The sequence below is a fragment of the Nilaparvata lugens genome, unplaced genomic scaffold (genome assembly GCF_014356525.2).
Source record: "Nilaparvata lugens isolate BPH unplaced genomic scaffold, ASM1435652v1 scaffold4807, whole genome shotgun sequence".
In the NCBI taxonomy this organism is placed as follows: domain Eukaryota; kingdom Metazoa; phylum Arthropoda; class Insecta; order Hemiptera; family Delphacidae; genus Nilaparvata; species Nilaparvata lugens.
This window is the reverse complement of record NW_024090826.1, coordinates 1-27,794: the sequence shown is the minus strand read 5'-3', so window position 1 is coordinate 27,794 and position 27,794 is coordinate 1. Positions and strand designations below refer to the sequence as shown.

General features: G+C 34.7%; 1 protein-coding gene across 1 annotated transcript; it reads left to right on the top strand.

Annotated features, from left to right (window-relative positions):
* Window positions 1-5,776: 5,776 nt before the first annotated feature.
* On the top strand, window positions 5,777-26,750 carry LOC111051347 (the record flags this gene model as incomplete). The annotated part of the gene is given in 9 exon segments (XM_039444489.1): window positions 5,777-5,944; window positions 8,742-8,906; window positions 10,544-10,708; window positions 15,228-17,663; window positions 20,484-21,031; window positions 21,115-21,173; window positions 22,436-22,858; window positions 25,548-25,933; window positions 25,935-26,750. Coding segments are annotated over 9 exon segments (5,166 nt in total), but the record flags the coding sequence as incomplete, so codon positions are not given.
* Window positions 26,751-27,794: the final 1,044 nt, after the last annotated feature.

The following is a 27,794-nucleotide window of genomic DNA, read 5'->3' as shown; positions in this document are numbered from 1 at the left end:
AAATCTTGATAACAGCCTTACAGCTTACTCACACCTCTGATTCTGATTATTCGCAATATACTTTTTTACGTTTCTGAGAATAAATCCTAATGACTTAATCCATGTTCGCAACCAAAATCTTGATTACACCCAACAATTTTTTGTGTTACCCTGAAACATTTTTGAAACAGATTGGACGATTCTAAGTCAATTTGCAACAAAATTATTGGAACGATTATAAGTCGCAACTTGTACCCATCTGCTAGATCTCGATAGCAGACAGCTTTGAGGCTGTGGAGAGGAGAGAGCAATCAAAGCATGGGCTGCACTGCATTGGTGAATGTATCTGTATGTGTGCCCTACCGGTTTATTTACTGGGCCGAAGTCTGCTCAAGCTTTCTGGGTCAATGTGTCCGACTGAGTTTCACGTGGGTGGGCTGCATGCATAGCAGTGACCCTCAGCTGCAGCTGTCCACAGCTGTCTTGATTCCAACTTTCCACAGCTGCCTCTATTTTAATTGCAGACTAATTGCGATCTGTAAATTATTATTGTGATTTGTAAATCTTACTTTATTCCTTGTCTTTTCATCATTCATTGCGTAGGTGCTGCATATGAATTTACAGTCAATCAATGCTGTCGTCATTTAGGTTTTGAAAGGTTTAGGCCCCGTTGCACAAAAGTCGGTTATATTTTAATTGTGATCAATTCAACGAGAGATGAAAATTTCTCAAAAGAAGACTTCTGTGATTGGTTCTCGTGAATTTAGTTTTGATTAAAATTTAAGCTGGTTCTGAGCAACCGGCGCTGAATCAATTTGATTAAAATCAAGATGAGAGCAATATAGAAGACTCGATCGATTTGAGTCATCCGTCTGTTGAATCAGAGTTGAAGAATACTGACTCATCTCATCTTCAGTTCTTCAGACTTCATCTGTTCATTTCCGTAGGAATTTTTAGGGTGACATTAAATATTTCCCGATTGAGTGTAGATTCTGGTTTTAATTTTGAGTCAATGAATATATTGTATGGTTACTTGATTCTTGAGGTTCGCAGGATTACTAGCTCATTTACACTCTCTACTAATTTTACTACCTTACTAATTTTACTAATTTTAATTACCATCCGATAGGAAAAAGAGACATTGGTAGACCTCGGAAAAGATGGCAATAGAGGAAATCAAATAAGAATATAGGAAAGCTGATAAAGAAATTCAAAATTAATAACATTTATACTTGTATAAGCTATAAATTTTAGATATAATATATTCCTCCAAAACATTTTAATTTTTTTGTAGAATGCTGTTGTGAGTCGGAACAGGCAAAAGCCTAATCCATGAAGGCAAGAAGAAGAAGAAGACTAATTTTACTGTAATAAACCTCTCCATTCATAAGACGGAATAGAATCCATGTGGAAGAAATTCAGTTTGAAATTTGGAGATTAGAACTCTGAGTTTGAATAATACTTTATACATTTTTTATAGCCGTCGCCCCAGCAGCCTACTTCTGCCAGAGTTGGCTGAAGGTACTTTTGTAATATAGACGGTAATCCCCTCTTATTTAATAGTAGACCAAGTCCCCCAAATTGTCAATGGAACTTAGTAGGCTAACTGTTTTTTGCTACAGTTGTTACCCATCTGAGCCCGAGACCTTATTAAATCAATCCATTCAATTGAATCAATGATGATAAATAAGCAGCAGAGTCTTCAATCCGGAAGGAATTTGTGGAACAAAACTGTTGCTCTCACTAAAATGTGTACTGTTCTTCTGCCTTTCGTTTGAAGAAATAATACTTTTATCGACGTGGAGTGACCTTTCTAAAACCACATATCTTTAAAGTATATTCCAATTCCCTCCAATTTCCTACCAAAATCTTGATAACAGCATTACAGCTTACTCACACCTCTGATTCTGATTATTCGCAATATACTTCTATACGTTTTTGAGAAATAAATCCTAATGATTCAATCCAATGCTCACAACCAGAATCTTGATTACACCCAACAATTTTTTGTGTTACCCTGAAACATTTTTGAAACGGATTGGAACGATTATAAGTCAATATTTGCAACAAAAATGATTGGAACGATTATAAGTCGCAACTTGTAACCAATCTGCTAGATCTCGATAGCAGACAGCTTTGAGGCTGTGGAGAGGAGAGAGCAATCAAAGCATGGGCTGCACTGCATTGGTGAATGTATCTGTATGTGTGCCCTACCGGTTTTATTTACTGGGCCGAAAGTCTGCTCAAGCTTTCTGGGTCAATGTGTCCGACTGAGTTTCACGTGGGTGGGCTGCATGCATAGCAGTGACCCTCAGCTGCAGCTGTCACAGCTGTCTTGATTCCAACTTTCCACAGCTGCCTCTATTTTAATTGCAGACTAATTGCGACCTGTAAATTATTATTGTGATTTGTAAATCTTACTTTATTCCTTGTCTTTCATCATTCATTGCGTAGGTGCTGCATATGAATTTACAGTCAATCAATGCTGTCGTCATTTAGGTTTTAAAAGGTTTAGGCCCCGTTGCACAAAAGCCGGTTATATTTTAATTGTGATCAATTCAACGAGAGATGAAAATTTTCTTAAAAGAAGTCTTCGGTGATTGGTTCTCGTGAATTTAGTTTTGATTAAAATTTAAGCTGTTTTTGAGCAACCGGCGCTGAATCAATTTGATTAAAATCAAGATGAGAGCAATATAGAAGACTCGATCGATTTGAGTCATCCGTCTGTTGAATCAGAGTTGAAGAATACTGACTCATCTCATCTTCAGTTCTTCAGACTTCATCTGTTCATTTTCCGTAGGAATTTTATAGGGTGACATTAAATATTTCCATATTGAGTGTAGCTTCTGGGTTTTATTTGAGTCAATGAATATATTGTATTGTTACTTGATTCTTGAGGTTTCAGGATTACTAGCTCATTTACACTCTCTACTAATTTTACTACCTTACTAATTTTTTTACTAATTTAAATTACCATCCGATAGGAAAAAGAGACATTGGTAGACCTCGGAAAAGATGGCAATAGAGGAAATCAAATAAGAATATAGGAAAAGCTGATAAAGAAATTCAAAATTAATAACATTTTATACTTGTATAAGCTATAAATTTTAGATATAATATATTCCTCCAAAACATTTTATTTTTTTGTAGAATGCTGTTGTGAGTCGGAACAGGCAAAAGCCTAATCCATGAAGGCAAGAAGAAGAAGAAGACTAATTTTACTGTAATAAACCTCTCCAATTCATAAGACGGAATAGAATCCATGTGGAAGAAATTCAGTTTGAAATTTGGAGATTAGAACTCTTGAGTTTGAATAATACTTTATACATTTTTTATAGCCGTCGCCCTCAGCAGCCTACTTCTGCCAGGAGTTGGCTGAAGGTACTTTTGTAATATAGACGGTAATCCCCTCTTATTTAAATAGTAGACCAAGTCTCCCAAATTGTCAATGGAACTTATTAGGCTAACTGTTTTTTGCTACAGTTGTTACCCATCTGAGCCCGAGACCTTATTAAATCAAACCATTCAATTGAATCAATGATGATAAATAAGCAGCAGAGTCTTCAAATCCGGAAGGAATTTGTGAAATAAAACTTTTGCTCTTACTAAAATGTGTACTGTTCTTCTGCCTTTCGTTTGAAGAAAGAATACTTCTATTGACGTGGAGTGATCTTTCTAAAACCATACCTATCTATAAAGTGTATCACTAATAGTTTTCCTCCATTCTCCCAAAAAATTCACACGTCTCACTTTGAAAAATGCTATTCATGATTGTTCGATTTTCTGATATCTGTAGCATAGAATAAACAATCTAGAACTTTTAGAAGTCTAGAAGTACGAAAGTTCTCTCTGCCTGTAGGTGTGTGGTGGAGAGGAGTAAAAAGTCCTAGCTCTAACTAATAAACAACATTTCCATTCATTTTCTTTAACTCGGTGTTTTTTTCATGAAATGTCAACATTATCAGTATACATTAATCAGTCAAATCCTAATATATATTGCTGATTAGTTATTTCTAGTGTAGCATGCTCGCCACTGAAAAGTAGATTCTGTAGTACCGGATACAGCGATTCGATAGAATGACATCATAAGTCCTCATATAAGTTGTCGTGCAACCCAACGGTAAGCAATAATAAGAAAGAGAGAGAGTGATTGAGATACTCAGCTCTCTTGCGAGATTTATTCAAATTTGTCAGCATTGTTTGAATGGGAAGCTTTGGAGTTATTTATGAGGAAAGCTGACAGTTTTTCGTGAATTTCACTCTAGTAGCGCCCACCATTTATCTTCCCACAGTTTTCCATAGGTCCCACTTCCACTTCAACAACAATCCAACTCAAAAACATTCGGCTATAAGATTCTCGGAACCGATTTGTTTAATGAGCGGCAACATATTTAGCATCGACAAACACCCATAAAAAACGGAAAACTCAAAACATTATGTGGGCCTTCTGCGCATCAGTTTATTAGCCTTGGAAAGCTCATCAATAGAACTGCTGAGTTTTATTGGTTTCATCCGGAGAATCGGTGTGATTATGTTGGTTGCCCTCTGTGAATGATTATGGGTTAGTGTTGAGAATTCGTGAAATCTACTTTAGAGCAGCCTGCAGATTGATCATTTCATAGTTGGTTCTTTGAAAGTTCACTGGTGCCTCCAGCTGTGGGTTTTCTATGCCCAATTCTTATAATTTTGGTGATTTTGGAGGCATATAATTGTTACAATTGTGTGGCTATGAGGATTTTAAAGGCTTCCATGAAGTGAAAAGCAGGATTCCAGAAATTCATTTCTTCAAAATGAATAGCAAGAAATAGATTCTCGGAATGTAATTGCTCTAAATTGCAATTAGTTTATTCCAGTCAAGTTTGTCTGTTTGTAGTTCGGAGGTTTTTAACAATATGATTGCACTACCGTCTACAGGGCTTCGATTAATAATTCTTGTTTGTTTGTTCTTATTCATTCTATCAATTTATTAAATTTCCACAATAATTAAGTTAGTTCGATTGCAACAAAAATATAAGTTAGCCAAGTTATGTAAATAAATAAAACATAAATCGTATCAGATTTCTCTATTCTTTTTGTATTGTTCATAAATCCGATGTCTCAATTTATTGGATCCTTTCAAAACCATTGAGATCAACAGTGTTGATATTGTGTGTTTTCAATAATTGAAGCTGTGCCGTTCAACTTCCCTTAATTTTTTATAATTTGATGGTTCGATTCCGATCCACTTCCACGTTACACCTGTAACTCAAATTCCAACTTATCCAGGGTTTCCAAGGTAACTTATCCAATCTAATGTCTCCACATTCATGTGGAGAAACTCTCAACTGCTTTCAGAATGATACCAAAGGATATTCTAACCAGAATTCTCAGGTTCTCAGTAAAAATCTATGATTTTCAGAAAATAATTCTGATTTCTGGCTGTTTTTCAGGACGTCGACTCATGATTTTCCGAACAGATTTCTGATTTGTCTCTGTTCTACAGGACGTTGATTTATGATTTTCCGAGCAGATTCCTGATTTCTGTATCTTTTTCAGGTCGTCGACGTATTATTTTTGGAACATATTTCTGATTCTGTCTCTTTTTCAGGACTCCGACTTATCATGATTAGAACAGATTCCGGGTCTCTGTCTCTCTTCAGGATGTCGACTTACGATTTTTCTAGCGGATTTCTGATATCTGTCTCTTTTTCAAGTCGTCAACTTATGATTTTCCAACATATTTATTAATTCTGTCTCTTTTTCAGGTCATAGACTTATGATTTCTTGAACTAATTTCTGATTTGTGTCTGTTTTGCAGGTCGTCGACCTACGCGCGAGGAACCGCGCCGATGGTAGCCAAGAACAGAGACGCCAGAAGAAGCAGCTGGAGGTGTTCCAGGCGAGCATCCCCGGGGGAAGTGTGCAGGTGATCCGCAGTCAGACCACCACCAGCTCCTGGCATGGACAGAGTACCACTAGCTCCAAGGTTTGCATTCATTCAATCACTCAAGACATTCATTACAAACAACAATTACATTCATTGAGATACACTATAAACTATTCTCTGTCCAGACTGCCATGAGCGCTGAAAGATTAAGGCTGTGCAAAGGCTAAAAATGAACTTTTTACTCGTGATATTTTTCAAAGTTTTTTGATTTGTATATCATCAAGCTATAAAAATGAAAAAGTTTTTAGGAAAACATTTTTTTTCTGATCATTACTTTTTGAGATATGAGCGCCTAAAGTTTGAATTTTTGGGACAGAACATTTCAAATTTCGTAAGAGATAAATCCATGAGATTCAGAGGATAGATTCTTCATGATATTGTTGATCTAGTAAAACAAAAATTTTCTGAAAATATCAATTTTTAAAATAGTTATTGAATTTATTAAGAATAACTTTTAGTTGAGTTATTTTTGGTAAATTGAATAACTTTTTCAAAAATTGATATTTTCAGGAAATTTTTGTTCTACTTGATCAACAATAACATGAAGAATCCATCCTCTAAATCTCATGGATTTATATTCTACCGAATTTGAAATGTTCTGTCCCAAAAATTCAAACTTTAGGCACTCATATCTCAAAAAGTAATGGTCAGAAAAAATGTTTTCCTGAGAAAACTTTTTCATTTTGATAGCTTGATGATATACAAATCGATAAACTTGGAAAAATATCACCAGCAGAATATTTATTTTCAGCCTTTGCACAGCCTTAAGCCGACCCTCGCTCCTCCACGCGCAGGCACACACGCCGGCCTACCTGCGCCATTGATATACTATGTATACTACGTGGTATACAGGTAGACAGACCGTCCTTTACTCACACACATAAGGAGACTGCGCTTGTGTGTGTGAGTAGTAGGAGGGTCGGTCTAATCCTTCAGAGCTCATGCCTATTTGGACAGAGTATAGTTGTCAACATTGGTAGATTCTCTCACAACATTGATTCACAACATTGATTCACAACCATAGTTCCAAGGTTTGCATCCATTTAATTACTTACAGCATTGATTAGGAACTGCGGTTGATAGTCTATTCACTTCATCAAGATCTCACTTGGTCATGAATCAGCCCTGGTAGGCTTCCCTTTAGTACAATTCACTTCTGTCATTATTCCTTGATGGATAACTTCTCATTCAAACAGCGCTGATAGTTTAACGTTCGTCTCTCATTTATGTATAGCCTATACTTGTTACCGACTCCAATACAATAACCAGCACACAAATCTCATTTGCCGCCGACAATGGCTACAACAGAAATAATCCATCCTGAAACAAAGTGAGTGAAAGCTAACCTAACCTAAAGCTGATCTAACCTAGCATGAACGAATCAGCGGCGTGGCGAATCGTGTGAGGAGTGTGGATCAGTGTCCATTGCCAACTGTTCTTTTGTTCAAAAACTGGTCCGGGTTCCTCTTTTATCTGCTAACAATAAATAATAACAATATAATAAAACAACCGAGACCGTGTCTATACAGTTAGTTTCTCTATAAACTGTCAGTATTGTTGATTATGGGAAGAATTGATATTATTCATTAGAAATACTGACACAACAGAGATCTTGTCCATATAATGAAATCCATTTCAAACTGTCAGCATTGTTTGAATGTGTATCATTGACGTTATACATAAAGAATGCTGACAGTTTGGAGTGAATCTCAATGTAGTGAATTTATAAGATAGCTCATTTTATGCATCGATGGTCCACTTTCAAGATGACGGCCCCTGACCTACATTTTGAAAGGTGGAAGGTCCACCGTCTCTTTCTTCTGAGCAGAGGATATCGACTAAATTTACGGCTCAGTCTGCCCTTCAGTTCCGTATATTATTTATTGTTATGAATCGACAAGGAATATTATTTGTTCTCAATATAATTGATTCTTGTAATCTGTACCAGGAAAGGAGACACTAGGTACACTTGTGATTCAAGCTTCAAGTTGTAACAATTTCCTTGCAGCTGAACTGTCCTGTCTGGATTGCTACTAAAACTACTCTCGTATTTTATTGAGTCATCTTAACTTGAGATTCCAAGTTCTTTACTACTACTTGAAGGCTATGCCATACTTCTATATATCTATACTGTAACTAATTTTATAGTTCTAATAATTTTAAGTAGGCCTATAAATTTTGTAGTGTGCTCGTGTGCTCAGTACTATAAGTAAAGAACAACACAGCAGCTTCATTCGACAACACATTTCTCATTGTAGTCCTGCTCAATCTAGTTTTATTTAACACCATGTGTTTGTATTGTATAGGCTATACAGTCATTTTATGTAGCCTCCACCAACAAAGCTGGTATTATTCTATTTAATGATGTTTATTTCATGTCTCCTATCATTTCAAGAGTTGTGAATTTGATTCCCTTTATCCCAATTCTCATTATATTACAAAATCGTTCATTGTTTGAAAGTAGGGTAATTGATCTCAATATCTTGGTAACAATAATTTAATCACTCGAATTAATTCAGTTGAACTTATATAGCTTAGTTATTAATTTATACTACAGTTTGGTACGGTATTTAGTAGGCCTATATGTATGACGTTCTAGAACAACAAAGACTTCTGTGAAAACCTTCACCAGAAAATTACTAGTATTTTTCGCAATTGCATGATTTTAATTTTTTACAATCAATTAATTAAAAACTAAGTATTTATAAAATAATTGATACAATTCAGTTAATTAATGTTTTATAGTTTTTACTTGATTAATATTTTTTTCACATTGATCTTGTAATTAATTGATGTTGAAATCACAGTAATGAGTTTACAATATTGTTTTTTCTAGCTGGACAGTGGCATGTCATTTGGTTGGTCACATTCTATGAACAATAGCAGTAGCCAGTCAAAGTCAATCGAGAAACGAACGAGCGATGAATCGAGCAATCAAACTAACAGATCTGATGACAAATCCACCAGTCGATTGCCCGAAATGCATTTCGACAATCTACAGGTGAGGACTAGTACAATAATTACAGTAATAAATGAAAATAGAGAAGATGATTTTGTATGGTATGGTATACATAATACTAATGAATACTGGTATATGATATTTTAAACTGATTTTCCAGTGAAAGTCCTTTAGTATTGTGTTTAATATGTTTCATTTTTATCATATACTTCGTATAAAGAGAAAATTGTTCATTGATAATTGATAGCCCATACAACTTGTGCAAGATTGGAAACTCTAGTATGTAGAAACTCTATATTAGGGTTGAATAGCCATATTATAAAAACACTTCACTAATATGGGCTACTTTTTTCAAATTAATAAAACGATATAAAAACTTGTAGTACCTAACCTTTATTATTAGAAAATTTAAAATATTTCAACAACGACTATTTTCGACCATAGGTCATTTTCAAGTTGAAATGTGGAATTTTTTTCCATTTTAAAATCATAAAATTTTCAAGTTGAAAAGGACCTATATATGGTCGAAACTAGTCGTTTTAAAATATTTTAAAGTTTTTAATAATAAAGGGTACTACAAGTTTTTATTAATTTATTATTGGATTATACAAGGACTATTTGTTCTCAATATAATTCATTTCTGGATTAAACAAGGAATATTTGTTCTCAATATAATTTATTATTGGATTAACAAGGAATATTTGTTCTCAATATAATTTATTATTGGATTATACAAGGAATATTATTTGTTCTCAATATAATTGATTCTTGTAATCTGTACCAAGAAAGGAGACACTACGCTACACTTGTGATTCAAGCTTCAAGTTGTAACAATTTCCTTGCAGCTGAACTGTCCTGTCTGGATTGCTACTAAAACTACTCTCGTATTTTTATTGAGTCATCTTAACTTAAGATTTCAAGTTCTTTACTACTACTTGAAGGCTATGCTATACTTCTATATATCTATACTGTAACTAATTTTATAGTTCTAATAAGTTTAACTAGGCCTATAAATTTTGTAAGTGTGCTCGTGTGCTCAGTACTATAAGTAAAGAACAACACAGCAGCTTCATTCGACAACACATTTCTCATTGTAGTCCTGCTCAATCTAGTTTTGTTTAACACCATGTGTTTGTATTGTATAGGCTATACAGTTATTTTATGTAGCCTCCACCAACAAAGCTGGTATTATTCTATTTAATGATGTTTATTTCATGTCTCCTATCATTTCAAGAGTTGTGAATTTGATTCCCTTTATCCCAATTCTCATGATATTACAAAATCGTTCATTGTTTGAAAGTAGGGTAATTGATCTCAATATCTTGGTAACAATAGTTTAATCACTCGAATTAATTCAGTTGAACTTATATAGCTCAGTTATTAATTTATACTATAGTACCGTATTTATAGTAGGCCTATATCTATGACGTTCTAGAACAACAAAGACTTTTGTAAAAACCTTCATCAGAAAATTACACGTATATTTTTCGCAATTGCATGATTTCAAATTTTTACAATCAATTACCGTAATTAAAAACTAAGTAATTTATAAAATAATTGATACAATTCAGTTAATTAATGTTTTATAGTTTTTACTTGATTAATGTTTTTTCACATTGATCTTGTAATTAATTGATGTTGAAATCACAGTAATGAGTTTACAATATTGTTTGTTCTAGCTGGACAGTGGCATGTCTTTTGGTTGGTCACATTCTATGAACAATAGCAGTAGCCAGTCAAAGTCAATCGACAAACGAACGAGCGATGAATCGAGCAATCAAACTAACAGATCTGATGACAAATCCACCAGTCGATTGCCCGACATGCATTTCGACAATCTACAGGTGAGGATTAGTACAATAATTACTATAATAAATGGAAATAGAGAAGATGATTTTGTATTGTATGGTATACATAATACTGATGAATATTGGTATAGTGATATTTTAACTGATTTTTACTTTCCTTGCCGTACTACCATAGGTAAGGAAAGTATTGCTTTTTGCTAATTGACCGATTGACTTGAAATTTTAAACTTAAGGTCCTTATACCATGAGGACCCGACAATAAGAAATTCAATAAAATTCAATTCAAGATGGCGGAAAAAATGGCGGATAATTGCCAACTGTTCTTTTGTTCAAAAAACGGTCCGGGTTCCTCTTTTATCTGCTAACAATAAATATAACAATATAATAAAACAACGAGACCGTGTCTATACAGTTAGTTCCTCTAAACTGACAGTATTGTTGATTATGGGAAGAATTGATATTATTCATTAGAAAAATATTAGAAATACTGACACAACCGAAATCATGTCTACATGATGAGATCCATTTCAAACTGTCAGCATTGTTTGAATGTGTATCATTGACGTTATACATTAGGAATGCTGACAGTTTGGAGTGAATCTAAATGTAGTGAATATATAAGATAGCTCATTTTATGCATCGATGGTCCACTTTCAAGATGACGGCCCCTGACCTACATTTTGAAAGGTGGAAGGTCCTCCTCCTTCTCTTTCTTCTGAGCAGAGGATATCGACTAAATTTACGGCTCAGTCTGCCCTTCAGTTCCGTATATTATTTATTGTTATGAATCGACAACTAATAATGTATTGTTGCTCCAGTATAACTAATATTGTTGTGTTCGTTGATGGCTGATCTGTATCATGTCTCATTTTGTACAAGCAACATTATAATTGATTATTGTATCAAACTTCAGAATAACTTGATAATTTCCGAGTGTAGCTGGATGATTTGTATCATGTAAGAGTTGTACGAGGAACTACAAGCTGCATTTGTTCTCAATATAATCTACTATATTTGATTAAACTTTAGAATAAATCAATCATTTGGTGATTGGTGATTTAAATGCTGGGTGATTTGCGATGTGTATCATGTGAGAGTACTACAAGGAACTATAAGCAACATTTTGTTCTCAATATAATTGATTATTGTATTAAACTTTAGAATAAATTAAATAGCTGATTGTAGCTGGGTAATCTATATAATGTGAGAGTACTACAAGGAACTGCTCGGTACTACATGCAACATTTTGTCTCAATATAATACTTGATTATTGGATTAAACAAGGAACATTTGTTCTCAATATAATTTATTATTGAAAAAAACACTTTACTTATATGGGCTACTTTTTACAAATTAATAAAAACGATATAAAAACTTGTAGTACCTACCCTTTATTATTATAAAATTTAAAATATTTCAACAACGACTATTTTCGACCATAGGTCATTTTCAAGTTGAAATGTGGATTTTTTTCCATTTTAAAATCATAAAATTTTCAAGTTGAAAAGGACCTATATGGTCGAAACTAGTCGTTTCAAAATATTTATTTTTTTAATAATAAAGGGTACTACAAGTTTTTATTATTTATTATTGGATTATACTAGGAATATTGTTCTCAATATAATTTATTATGGATTAACAAGGAATATTGTTCTCAATATAATTTATTATTGGACTATACAAGGAATATTATTTTTTCTCAATATAATTGATTCTTGTAATCTGTACCAAGAAAGGAGACACTACGCTACACTTGTGATTCAAGCTTAAGTTGTAACATTTCCTTGCAGCTGAACTGTCCTGTTGGATTGCTACTAAAACTACTCTTGTATTTTTATTGAGTCATCTTAACTTAAGATTTCAAGTTCTTTACTACCACTGGAAGGCTATGCTATACTTCTATAGACTATACTGTATCTAATTTTATAGTTCTAATAAGTTTAACTAGGCCTATAAATTTTGTAAGTGTGCGTGTGCTCAGTACTATAAGTAAAGAACAACACAGCAGCTTCATTCCGACAACATTTCTCATTGTAGTCCTGCTCAATCTAGTTTTTTGTTAACACCAGTGTTTGATGATTGTATAGGCTATACAGTCATTTTATGTAGCCTCCACCAACAAAGCTGGTAGTTTGCTATTTAATGATGTTTATTTCATGTCTCCTATCATTTCAAGAGTGTGAATTTGATTCCCTTATCCCAATTCTCATTATATTACAAAATCGTTCATTGTTTGAAAGTAGGGTAATTGATCTCAATATCTTGGTAACAATAATTTAATCACTCGAATTAATTCAGTTGCTTATATAGCTCAGTTATTAATTTATACTATAGTACCGTATTTATAGTAGGCCTATATCTATGACGTTCTAGAACAACAAAGATTTTGTAAAAACCATCAGAAAAATTACACGTATATTTTTGCAATTGCATGATTTCAAATTTTTACAATCAATTACCGTAATTAAAACTAAGTTAATTTAGTAAATAATGTATAAATATGTTTCACTGTTTTACTTGTTAATGTTTTTCACATTGATCTTGTAATTAATTGATGTTGAAATCACAGTTCAATGAGCAAGGAAAGTTGTGTGAGTGTACCACACCAGATTTTTACTTTCCTTACCCTACTACCATAGGTAAGGAAAGTATTGCTTTCCAAAAAAATTAAGGTACCCTAATTTCAAGTTTTCTATACGTTTCAAGGTCCCCTGAGTCCAAAAACATGATTTTTGGGTGTTGGTCTGTGTGTGTGTGGTGTGTGTGTGTGTGTTGTGTGTGTGTGTGTGTGTGTGTGTGTGAATGTGTGTGTGTGTATGTGTGTGTATGTGTATGTGTGTATGTCTGTGAACACGATAACTCCATTCCTAATCAACCGATTGACTTGAAATTCTAAAATTAAGGTCCTTATACCATGAAGATCTGACAATAAGAAATTCAATAAAATTGAATTCAAAATGGCGGAAAAAATGGCGGATAATTACTAAAAAACCATGTTTTTCACGGTTTTCTCGAAAACGGCTCTAACGATTTTCTTCAAATTTATACCATGGATAGTTATTTATAAGCCCTATCAACTGACATGAGTCTTATTTCTGGGAAAATTGCAGGAGCTCCGTAATATTCTTTTGAAAAATGGCGGATAATCACAAAAAAACCATGTTTTTCACGGTTTTCTCGAAAACGACTCTAACGATTTTCTTCAAATTCATACCATGGATAGCTATTCATAAGTCCTATCGACTGACATGAGTCTCATTTCTGGGGAAAGTGCAGGAGCTCCGTAATATTATTGAGAAAAATGGTGGATGATTACTAAAAAACCATGTTTTTCACGATTTTCTCAAAAATGACTTGACCGATTTTTTTCAAATTCATACCATGTACCAGTTATTTATCAGCTCTATCAACTGGAATGAGTCTCCTTTATGGAAAAGTAATGGAGGGTCCACCCCATCCTTGAGAAATGGACTTTGTAACCTCCTTCTCGTGCATGAGGTAGGTAGGTAGAGCAGTTCATAAAAAGAACACATAGTCGAGATATTTTATCTGTAGAACAGCTGTTTTGACGACTTTCAGAAAATATCATCGAATTTCACGATTTACACAAAGGAAAAGTACTTTGAAAACAATTATTATATATACACATATACAGTAGTCTGATTGTAGTTTCAAATATGTTGCTGCCAATCGTCATTATAATTATTATTCCCCTAAATTATTCTCCTTCAAGAATGGGGCTTACAGTTCAATGAGCAAGGAAAGTTGTGTGAGTGTGCCACACCAGATTTTTTATTATATAATATAAAGAAAAAACTGTTCATTGAAAATTGATAGCTCATACAATTTGTGCAAGATTGCAATTCTGGTATGAATAAATTCTACATTATACCAGAGAAAACTTCTATAAAAACTTCAGAAAACTTCTGTGATTATACGTTTTGAACTTATCGTTCAATAATTTTATGGAGTTTTGAGTGATACCGTCATAGTAAACTCTTCTCCCTTACATAAAACTCCAAACATGCCGTGAAGTTATCTTGTCCATCTGTTGGTTGGATGACTTATACTATCTGATGGATAAAACCACTTCACTTATGTGGGCTACTTTATTCAAATTAATAAAAACAGTATAAAACTTGTAGTATCCTTTTATTAAAACATTTTAACGAATAGTTTCAATCTACTTTGGCCATTTTCAAGTTGAAATGTAACATGTAGCTAGTCGATAAAATGTTTCAACGTTTTTAAAATGTTTTAATAAAAGGGTACGATGAGTTCTATATTGTTTTTATTTATGTGATGGAGGTATCGAATTCCTATACCATGTTCCAATAAAAATATTCTTAGAGCTAGGCACTGAAAGTATTAAAATGGGAGGCATCTAAGTCCTCTTAGGGGTTCAAGTACCTAATTTTGACAGTCATGGGTGGTTTTTCAATCTTCATTTAAGACACCAAAATTACAAAAATTTCAACATAATTTGAGACACTACTGTCGAACTGTCTACTTGATTTGACTCAACCTTTCTAAATACCTGTGTTTGTTTTTGCAGTTGGCAATCCATCCCCTGGACCTGAGTCCGCAGAAGACAAAAGCCAGCGTCGGTCGCAGTGGATCGATCAGTGGTCGAAGACCCCCGACACGTCCGCGAAGCATAGCCGGCACAGGACAAGGAAGCGATGTCAACACTAAATCAACAACAATCAAAGACCAACAGCAACAGAGATGGCAAAGCTCCTCCGCTTCCTCACTCATCTCTAAGACATCATCAGAAACAAAATCAGTTTTCAGTAACAGAAGAGACGATATTTTGAATCCAGTTTCACTGTTCTCCATCACTGGAAACCGTGGAGATGTCGATCTGTTCCCCGTGAGACTGGAAGATGAGGGAAGCAAGAAGAAACTGTTCAGAATGAAGAGTTGCTCGAGTGAGGATCTGCGGTTGTCGCCTGATTCAAATCACGAAGATGCAGACGACAAAGGAGGGGCAGATGAGTGGAGGAGGGATTCATTGGAGAGACGATCTCTTCAACTTCCTCCTGTTCAACCGAGGAACCTGGACAAAAAACAAACGAACGTGATGAGGAGTCGGGTTGTAGAGTCGCATAACACAACTAGACACTCGTTTATTTCGTCTCAACCAAAAGACGTTGAAAAACAGACTGTGATCGATCGATTAAAAGGAACTGGATGGAAAAGTATTGAGGATGTACTGAAGAAAAATTTTGATAACCAGTTGTCAAACAGTCGGAACGGTTTGGATAGTTTGGTAGATGGTATGGTGTCACCTAGTGAGGAACGTTCGGAAAATAGGAGTGCAACAAAAAAGAAAAACACATTCATCACTGTAGAATCTTTGAATGCAGTGAGAGGTAGACTGCGTCGAACTGATTCATTTTCTGAACTCCTCCCTGGTGTAGAAAGAAGTAATGAAAATATCGCTCCCATTGAGCAGGAAGATGACGGCATATTAACAGAATCCAGTACTACAGTGAATGATTTGGGGAAATCAGACCCCAAATCTGTGAAGTCGTTTGTTTATGGTATTGAGACTGTGTTACAAGGTGATAGAAGAACTGGTAGCTTGGAAACGAGAGGAAACAGTAAAATTGAAGGAGGTAACGGACTGACTTCAAAAACTGAAGAATGGTACAACCGGAGGAAATCGTACGGATTTGAGCCTGTGAGACAACAACAGCAGTCTATTGCTAATCGTTACTCTTCGAATTTGAATACAAAAATAAATCTAGCAGAGTCTACAGATAGTGGGATTTGTAGATCGTCCGAAACCGTAGCTAACACTGCCACTCCATGGTACACTCCAACGGTTTCTAATAAGTATACCACAGCAGATAACAATGAAAGTCGCAGAACAAGCCATACTATAACTATTAAAAACTCGTTCAATTATGATAATCTACTGAGTGATTCTAAATCTTCAAGTAGGATTGAACTGCTTTCAAAAGGAATCGGGTCGAAAGGTAAGAGGACTGTGGTCACTGTTGGAAATGAGGATCAGGATAGCTGGAGAACCCCGGCTGAGAAAGTTGATGTTGATAAAAAGATTGAAAAAGAAGCGGATAAGTTTGAGACATCAAATGGGTCTTCAATGTTGAGTTCTGCTAATGTGAACCTCTCTACTCTCCAAGAACCTGTCTTGAAAGATGAGGAGAAAGAAATTGTTCCCAGAGGTAAAGTAGCTGACGCTCTGCGAAGTCTACGTGAGAAGTCTTCATTGAACAACTCTTTCGCCGCTAAAAGACTGTCGGAACCAATCACCATCTCGATTCCTTCACCAGTTGAAGACTCGGAAAACGCAGAAGTCAATGATTTCCTCCTTAAACAGACTAAGGATCCCCTAGAAACCGACCGTTACAAATTCAAGAAATTCCTAGACAGTGAAACCAAGAACGTTCAAACATCGTACTCGAAACTGATCTTTGGTGAAGGTAAAATAAAAACTATGTCAAAATCTTTTGACGGGCAAGCTGATAATGATACACCATCGAACAGATTTAATTTGCGACCAGTTTCAAAAATTAATCAACCCGAATTCAAACGACACTCTATAGCTGTGGATGAAACGAAGTATATAACTAACAAGAATAAAGATAGTTATGAGTTGTCGTCTTCAGCTATAAACGAAAATTCTAACTTCAGATTGAGCAGCAACAGTTCAACATTTGTTTCTCCTTATGCATCCAAGTTGAAACCCTCTGATAACGGTCTCAATAAGGGAGACTCATCTGGTGACAACGACTCAAACGATAAAAAACAGAAGAAAGTTGAGTTTTGTAAAACGGAGGTACATTTCGCAGCCGAGCCGGGGAGGTTCAATATAGTTGAAACCGATGGAAAACCTCCAAGCAACATGAATTTCCGTAGGAGACGAAAAACCATTTCAGAATCCACTCCTAGAAACACCTCCAACCTGCCAGAGATTCGTTTCGGTGACTTGCAGTATGAGAAGGCCCTTCTCACCAACAACTGACAACATGAATGAAGAATTTATCATCAAAACAGTACAGAAAGAGGATAATTTGGCCTCTACTATGTTCCAAAAGACGAAGTTATCACAATTCTACCAGAAACTATTCACTCGGTATCATCGAAGATTGATGGAAACGGCGAAAAATTCCACAGTAGTAGTTTATTGGATGCTGAATGTGAACCAATTTATGACGAGAAAACATTGGATATGAACGTGGATAATTATGTGAAGCCGAGAAGTATATTGAAAAGTAATGCCACATTGAATGAGAACAAAGATGGTCAATATTATGTTGCTGTAGTTAGTGATGATAAACACACTTCTAATCATGGAATTGTCAGATTGAACGCTGATGGTGATGACATTCTTAAAAAAAAAATTACGATAAATTTGGTTGCGGTGATCCTTCAAATCTTTATTCAATTATCACAATCTAACAAGATTTTTTCTCGCAAACTGTTTGTCATTGGATAGGAATCTCAGAATATTACTATTATGATGTATTTATCAAGTTAATTTGTACGTTAAGTCGGAATATGAGGTGTACTTTCATTATCTCCTGTATAGTTGAAATGAGAATGTAATCTTTTGTATTTAGTAGAGCTATCTTCAATTGATTATGTATTTATTGTATTCAATCGATTATGTATTCTCTTGATGATCTACCTGTCTGATGCATGGTTCTCTGGTCAAAACACTTTGCATGAACGTTTTTCTTCTTTCTTTTGAAATGCGAGTGTCCGATGCATGGAATATATGCAACCTGGTTCATTCTGATTGAAGCATGAAAAGATGTACAAAGGACATCTTATGTTGTGATGAAAGTCTGTATAATAGGACAAATACAGAGAAGGTGCTTCAGTTGATCAGTAGATATATCTGATATTGATGAGTTGCAAATGGAAGACAAGATTTTCAATCACAGAATAAAGAAATTATAAAAAATCATGTCAAATTAATGACAGAAACTCTGATTTGTATTAATATAAAATATTATTAGTGTTGAATGTTATCCCAAATGTTCTTAGTATCTTCAGTACATTGAAAATTTCACAGAATAAAGAAATGAAAAAAATAATGTCAGAAACTCTGATTCTTATCCATATTGAATGTTATTATTGGTTTTATGTTATCCTAAATGTTTCTTAGTATCTTCGGGACATTGAAATATTTCAAAGGAATAGCTCAAAATCCGTGTGTTTTCTGCCTAGTATCTCTCTAAAAGCGAAGAGCATTGAAACTGAACATTGCAACCCTAAGCATTGGAACTCAGTAAAATATTAGCTTTATAACATTTAATCTGAAATAATGAGGAGCATCACATCGATTTATCATTAGGACCATTGACATCAATTACCTGATATTAAATCGGAAGCACTTGCATTGGAACTCAGAAGAATATCAGCTTAATAACATTTAATGTAAAATAATTAAGAGCGTCAAGTCGATTTATCATTGGAGCATTCACAGCAATTACCCGATATTACATCGGGAGCACTTTTTCACACTGAAATATGCAGAGTAACTTCTATTGAAAATTTCATACAAGTTGATTGAAGACCAATAGTCCATATGAAATTTCTTCAATCAAGAAATGATTGAACCAAATCCATATTCTCTACTCTATTGTTTTTCTTTGAAATCGAGAAATGGATGGAATTGGGAACTAAAGAACGTGGAGGCCCCAACATACTTTATCTTTGCCATTATAATCTCAATTCTACTATAATCTTATCATGGAATTCATTCAACAATTTCTTCATCCGAAATACCTCTACCTGAAAATATATAACAAGATTCATAACATGTAGAGGTATATAAAACAAGATACAACAATTTATACAACAAGATTTATTCATGAAGATTTATAACTTATAAACATGAATATAAACATAATTATAACATGTAGAGGTAATATAACAAGATACAACAATCTTTATATAACAAGATTTATTGATGAAGATTTATAAGTTATAACAGATATAAACATAAATTATAACATGTAGGTATATAAACAAGATACAAAAATCTTATATATAACAAGATTTATTTATGAAGATTTATAAGTTATAACATTGAATATAAACCATAATTATAACATGTAGAGGTATATATAACAAGATACAACAAATTTTATATATAACAAGATTTATTTATGAAGATTTATAAGTATAAACATGAATATAAAAATAAATTATAACATGTAGAGGTATATATAACAAGATACAACAATCTTATATATAAACAGATTTATTTATGAAGATTTATAAGTTATAAACATAAATTATAACATGTAGAGGTTCATTCATTCATTAATAGATATCTACTTTATTTCAACTGAAGAGGTTCATTCATTCATAATAGATATCTACTTATTTCAACACGAAACACCTTCTCCGCCCCGTTCACCTGTCTGTATAACAATGAAGGTCACCACAATTCACTAAACTACTTCAACTATATTGCAGATAATAACGTGGGTGTCCAACAAGATGGCACTGCTGTTAGCACTACAACACATATTAGATTTAATGCTTGCACCAGCTTAAACCATAGGCTCACTACTAACAAACATAACAACCCGACTTTCATTGTTCCTCCGTCACACGTACAGTCACTTTGAGCAGCCACTCGCCGTGCTTGTCAATCTCCAGTGACAACGAGAACATGTCATCTGCCGCGTTGGTCCTCAAAATGCTTCTCAACCGAGCTGCTCAGTCGAGAGGACGAAATCAGCACCAAAAAGTGATAAACAAGGAATTGAAACAGAGGTGACGCAGAGAGAAACAGAAGTGCTCAAAGTTATATTGAAGATAGTGTCCACCTCGAATAAGCCTAGTACACCACAGTTCTATACCGCTCATACATCAGTGCATCAATCATCCTGGTATCAAGGATGATAGTTACAATGGAAAGGATAAATCGTCACCAAGTGCAGAGCAGAAGATGATGAAGATGATCAGTTCACAGCATAACCAGCATTTGGATCTCATCAAGGAGATGGACAAATATAATGGGACCATTCCAGAAGTGAGAAGAGAAGAGATAGGGAATAGAAATATGGATATGGATGAGAGAGAGGAAAGATTGTCGAGGGTCTCAAATGACAGTATTCTGGAGGCTTTGGAAAACCTGAGCAAACAGATTGAGAACGATATTATCGAGATCCCAAAGATAAAAGATGTGAAAAAGGAAGTCAAACTAAAAAACTCTTCTGTTTTCAAAGTAATAGAAGATACGGGAGAGACCAGGATGAAACGGTTCCTGAGGAGGAGGACGGATAGCAACTTGAGTCAGAGTCAGTTAAGTGATGACACACTGCAGGCGGACGAGGAAGTGAAGTCGTACATGAGTGCAGTCATGATGTGAGAAAGATAAGTGATTCGAGGATAGTGGGACGCAGCCAGTAAAACGAAAAACTGTGATAACTACAAAACTTTAATCGTAGAAAACCGTCGAGTAGTCAAAATAGAACCAAAGAACCATGCACCAGTCAATTCGCTCAAGGTATTAATACATGTTCTCATTATAAGCTAGTTTTTATACAGTACAGTCTAATGAATGTTTCTTAATTTTTTAGTTTTCTAATGAATTATTCATCATCAGTGCAAATTATACACAATGTGCATACTCGTACTTATTGCCAAGTGAATGCAGTACCAGAATAGAGAACTTCATCGCTATTTATATCTCAATTTTGTTGATTTTCAGTTCAAAATCAAGTACAACAATAATTATAAAATGATATGTTTTCTGTTTTATTCAGTATTGAGTTGAGATAATCTGGATGATCTGAATGTCATGTAGTGAAGAGTTGAATGAGTTATTTATTTTTTTTTTGTAGTTGAGAAGTTGATATTGTGGTAATTATTCATATTGAATGAAAAAAATGACTGTATTTCTCAGTCTTTTTCATTCAACAGTTATTTAATACATTGATGGAATAAGCTTATTGGAGTAGTATTGTTGTATTTAGAATAAGCAATTCCTCTATTAATGTGTTCTAACATAGATATTTATTCATCTGTATCTTAAATAGATAATATCGGGGACCGAGCTTCGCTATGGAGTGCAAAAGCATAAAAAAATTATCACGAAAAAAGAAATTATAGTAACATTCATAGTTCATACAGAAATGTTCTATCTAATAACAGTAAATTGAGATTAATTTCCAGAGGAATGCAAAAATTTCCTTCAGCCAGTTTTCCCAGGGATGAGACCTAGTGCAATCGAATATTTATATTATAAACCTACTATATTCTGAATTTCGTGAGAATCGTTAGAGCCGTTTTCAAGATCCGGTGAAATAAAAACTATAAACATCTAAACATCCAAACATCCAAACATCTAAACATCCAAACATTTAAACATCCAAACATCTAAACATCCAAACATCTAAACATCCAAACATCGAACATATAAACAGAAGTTGCTCGTTTAATAGTATAGGATAGCAGAAATTATCTTTCATACTTCAAAACACTTTAAATCTCATATAGTCTTTCCAAATTGATTGTTATTGGGATTTAAAAAAAAATCATAGAAAAGCTTATTATTTATGTTATTCACTTTCCTATTCAGTTTGGGATTCTTCATTATGTACTCGTATGGACTCCTTACCACTATTACTCTCGAGATTCATGTACAAGATTATTATCCATTACAATTTTTTATAGTTTTTCTTCCATAGAGATTCTCATTCACTTTCTCATCCAATATCTTATTATTTTATGTATTGTCAACTAATATTGACTCCCTTCTTTTTACAGGTATAATTTCTCAACCGAAAAATAAACTACCAGGTGACATTCCGAAAGGACAAAGTACTTCAAAGTTTTACAGCGACTCCACCAACGAGAAATCGCACAGTGACAGCACTAAATCGGTGGAAACACTTGTCAGCACCAGATCTGGTCATCCGCGAATCACCTCGATCTCACTCAGATACAACGACAACCACGAGACGAACGGAGCAGTCTTCGAGACACCTTCATCAGCCAATAAGAAGTATTCGAGGAGTTCCATCTGCATCGAGCCGTGTGACTCGGGTTCATCCACTACGGACATCTCGTCCTCCTGGAAGTGGAGCAAAGGAAGCAAGCAGGGTGTGAGAGCTTCTGCGCAGAATGTGTCACTCAGTAACATCTACTCAAATGCTACCAGGACTATTGAACCTGTTTCGTCCAGAGAAGGTGAGCTATTATAATCAACTATCAATTACTTAGGCTCATTTTCTTGGACACTTATCAAATCTAATGGACAATAAAATCTAATTATCTATTTCAAAATATATTTATCTACTAGCTAGCCCGGCGAACTTCGTACCGCCAAATAGTTTAATGCATCTCATGACAAACTTTAGCTTGATGCACACCTGAGGAGGCGCGATGCGGCATTTTATTTATATAGATAATTATCCAACTGCAAAATAAATTATTTACTAGAAATCAATTAATTCTGAACACCGAAGACAGCACATTTATTCGAAGCAAAGCAATGTCTTTAGAGATGTAAGACTTTAACCTGAAGCCGCACTGCTGGATGGTTACCCACAGAACACATGAGTGTGTTCATGTGTTTTTAATACATGAGCGGTTATGGAGCAGCACACACTGTTGTCTACTATCTACCGACGGTTGTTGGATGACGCAATGATTATAAGAGCTGATTTTTATTTCTGTTTGTGGCCAGCTCACAAATCTTCTCCCATATTAAGGATTATTTTATGTAAACTTTGAAGGACCGTAGGAAAAAGTCCTGAAGTCGGATTATAAATTTGATAGGCCACAAACCTGGTCCTGAACATAACGAACACAACTGAAAAAATCTTAAAATTCTGTGCTCACATTAAAAATGTATTGAATGTCAAAACTTGAGGCTCGATTTCTATTTATATAGATTAGTCTATTATCAAAATCTAATAGACATGTTTGATACTGCCGTGCTACCAATTTCTCCTAAATCGGTTGGATAGCTATTTTTCACCTATTAACCTAAGGAAAGTTATCGGCTTCAACATAATAGATTCTTGATAAACTATGAATGGATCTATCGCCTATGAATGAGAAATCCAGTTTTCAGAGCAAAACAACTTATAATCTTCAGAAGAATTTTGGCAATATACTACACAAATCCACAAAGAACAATACTTTACACACTTAAGCATCTAAAATCATTACGAGCTAAATACTTATCCACTTATGTAGTTGAAAAAACAATGGCTATAGGCTTGTAAACACAAGAAATAATTATAGACAAAATTAGAACACTATAAACTGTTCAAAACTCAATTTAAAACATTAAAAATTCACTTAAACAGAAAAATATTCAGAGAACACAAAATTAGAACACACACAGCCAGCCATCATTTTTAGAGAAGAAGGAAAGCCTCCTAGCAAAAAGCAAAAGACACCTCAAACCAGTGACGACTTCACGGACACGTCACCAAAAAATTATAAATTACAAGTTTAGAATTCACATTTTATATTTGTTCTCAATAAAACTTTATTTTGAAACTGTTATTTTAAATTTATATATCATCTCTATTTAAATAATCCATTTATCTGTTAATTCTGTCAACTCAGCCTCGGTGACACCATGGAACATGCAACACAATCATTTACGATAAATTCTCAGTCAAAAAGTTGTCCATATATCGATTACTCTGATATTTACTATAAAGTTTTATAGATCTCGAATTGAAGATTCGATTCCAATCAAGAAAAAATGTAATATTACAATACTCAATTAGATTCAATTTATGTACTAGAATCCTACAGATTCAATGTAGATTTGATTATACATTATATTTTACAAGTGTCCTAGAAACCGAGCCTTAGAAATTTATTTGATAACTGTCTATTCTCTGTAATTCTTTTCAAAGTATCATATTTGTTTGCTTGATTGAACTTGATTTCTCTTGAGAAGAAGATGGTACGATATATTCTTCTGATGGTATTGGATGGAATTACAGTTCAACAATATTCGAGATGATTAATTTTCCTCATGAGAATAATTTGAAGAGTTTGAAAAGTTTTGAAGAATTAAACGCGCCTAATAGGCCTATATTTGCTCTTTTTTTAAGAGTGAAGAAGATGTTATACATATATTGGACATCTCAGTTGAAACATGGGCGTAGAATCTGGGGGGGACACGGGGGACGCGTCCACCCCAATATTTCATAGTATATGCTGTGTCCCCCGGAAAAATAAATTTATTAATGATTCAAATATTATGGCTAGTAATCAAAACAAACAATACAACTAATGCTGTTTTATTATGCTGGTGTTTTGTAAATACGGTAATTTTTATCTACCCCCCAAGGGGGGGGCACCCCCCAGACCCTCCAGTACGTCCCCCCAATGTCAAAAAACATTCTACGCCAATGCGTTGAAAGATATCATTTCCCATGCATAGATAACATTTTGATGCAATGTATTCGTTTGTATTCCATTTGATGCAGATCATAACATCAAAAATGTACAATAATTTGATGTTGAGAAGTATGTGAAATCCAAGGCTCCCACAAAAAATGTGTGTAGTAATTACTTATGTGTTTCTTTTATTTCAAATACTATTGCAAAAATTTAGGCTATGATCATTTTTCTCACTAATTGGAATTGTGTGCCCCTTATAACTTCTCATTCAGTCTTCCTCAACTAAGCATGTATACAATTTATGTTTTGTTCTTAATCAGATCCAGATTTGTTCAAATATTCTGTACGATATTAGGTACGGTAGGCCTACCTATGTATTCATTTATAATAATTATTAGTGCATCAGGGAAGTAAAATATACTCGAGTAAAGAAATACCTAGTCAAGAATATAACATTCAAAATACTCAACATGAATAATATTCTATGATTTTTCAATTTTTTCAGATATCACAGCTCTTCCAGACGACGACTCAGCTGCAGCATTGGGTTACTCGAAAACCAAGCCAACACGAATTGTCACCGAAGACTACCAACGAAAACAAGTGACCAAATCAGCCAGCGACCAATGTGTGCTTCTCTCAGGCGGAAAACCACAGTTCGGCAAAGTGACAGCAGTTGTGCCTCCAACTGTCGCCTACTCCAGCTCTGTGGTGTTGAACTACCAACCATCACCGACTCAAGTCACCGACAACATCACCACACAACATCGCTCCTATCAAGCTACAACAAGTAACAATGCTAGACGAGGTAGTAAATCGGAAGGGGTTGAAAAGAGTAAGGTTGGTTTCCGAACAGAGAAACGTGGGGAACTATCGGAAAAATGTGAGTGTTTCTACTAGTGGTAGAAGGGATAGTTGGTTGAATATACCGAAAGATGTTTCCACTAGTCAAGTGGAACAGACAAGGCAAAGTAGAGAAATCAAGGTTGAAAAACAGAGGAAAAAATCTAGTACAGCTGTTGATGTGAGGAAAAAGAAGAAGACAACCGATGAAGGGTTGGTAGAGGATTGTTCTGATGATTTGATGAGGAGAGGTAGAGAGTCACCAATCTATGCAAACAGCAATGTGTTTGCCCATGATTACACAGCGCCAACTAGTTCAGACAGGGCAGAAACTGAGTCTTTCATTCTAGAGGAACTGACGAAGGCTGCAGATGAGATTCTGAGGGCGGTGAATGGTTACACAGATGACGATTCCTCGTTCAGAGGGAGCAGTGATGATGAACCCGGTAAGCGTTACGGGAGAGAACGAAAGTTCAGCTCCTCGAAACCCTTAGGAACGATTTCGGAAACACCTACAAGGGTTAAGTCTCAGGTGGTGGAGACTAAAGTCCGGTCAACAGCTGTGAAGAGTCGCCTCTGCAAGACTTCGTCGAATTCGTCTGTGGAGGGGGGCGGTTCGTCAGCTGATTCAAAGCCGCTGATGGAGAAGCCGAGTAAGCGGAGGAATGTGAGACTGTTGCAGCGTGCTAGTAGCAGGGAAATGCTGATGAAGAGTCGTGGAGCAGCGAGTTCTTCGGAGGACGTGCAGTCTGGAAGCGAACAGGCGGCTCCGCCTCCGAGGGTCAGCCGGATGAAGACCAGTCGACACACCTCGCAGCATCAGAAGAGCACTATTGCCAGCCAGTCGAGAACTAAGGAAAGGTGAGCAGTTCTTCAGAAAATCAGTATATTTATCGCAAAAATGCGGTGTTCTGTTTGTTGAATCATTCTTCATCAATTATTGATCCTGAACAATGAACGAACACAGTGTAATGTTGTCAACCACTCACAATATAACTGTAATAACTGAAAATTTTGTGAAGTGAAGTGAAAAACTACAAGACTTGACCTATATCGGACTATGTGTAACCTTGTCTAAATTTGGGAGAGGAATAGCACAAGTTTACTTTTTTTTCTCTCCCTATCATTTTGAAGATGTACTTATTGCATAAAACAATAAAGAATAAGGAATGTCAATTATTAGGGCTGCTTGCACAGGAAAAGCTTAACTTGAATTAAATCAGCTTGTGACTTGAACTTAAAATCTATTTATTTATTTAATCATTCAGAATAACACACTTACAGAAAAGTACCACAGGCTTATAAGCCCAAAACGGTTCCAATTCTAATTTATACAACAGTCCAAATGTAGCTAGGTTATGTGTCACTTAACATTCTTCAATTACACACTAATTTACAATTCAAAACACACAAAAATCATTTTTAAATTAAAAAAATACTTCTAAATTAAATTAAATCAATCACAATTAATAGAAAATTCCAAACTTTGAAAAAACTATAAAATTTTGAGACCGAAAAGACAAACACACTATTTAGACTGTAAACACACTTATCACAGCTCAAATGAACCTCATTATAAAAAACGATACTCTAAATCAAGTTTGAAATTAAAATTTGTTCAAGCCACCACTGGCACTACAACCACTTTGCAAACGGCACTTATTCCCTTTTTAATTTCAATTAATTGACAAAGACATGTTTATACATCATTCAACACTCATTCGATCCATCTACTCTTATCTTGCGATCATAACAATAAAACATTATTTTTGTAGTTTTCAAATAGAATCAATCATACAGATGAAAATTGTTGAGAAATTGCATTTATTCAAATGCTAATTAATGAATAATTATTATTGAACGAGAATTCAAATTAACTGCTGTAAATCACCGCGAAGACTTTTGCTAC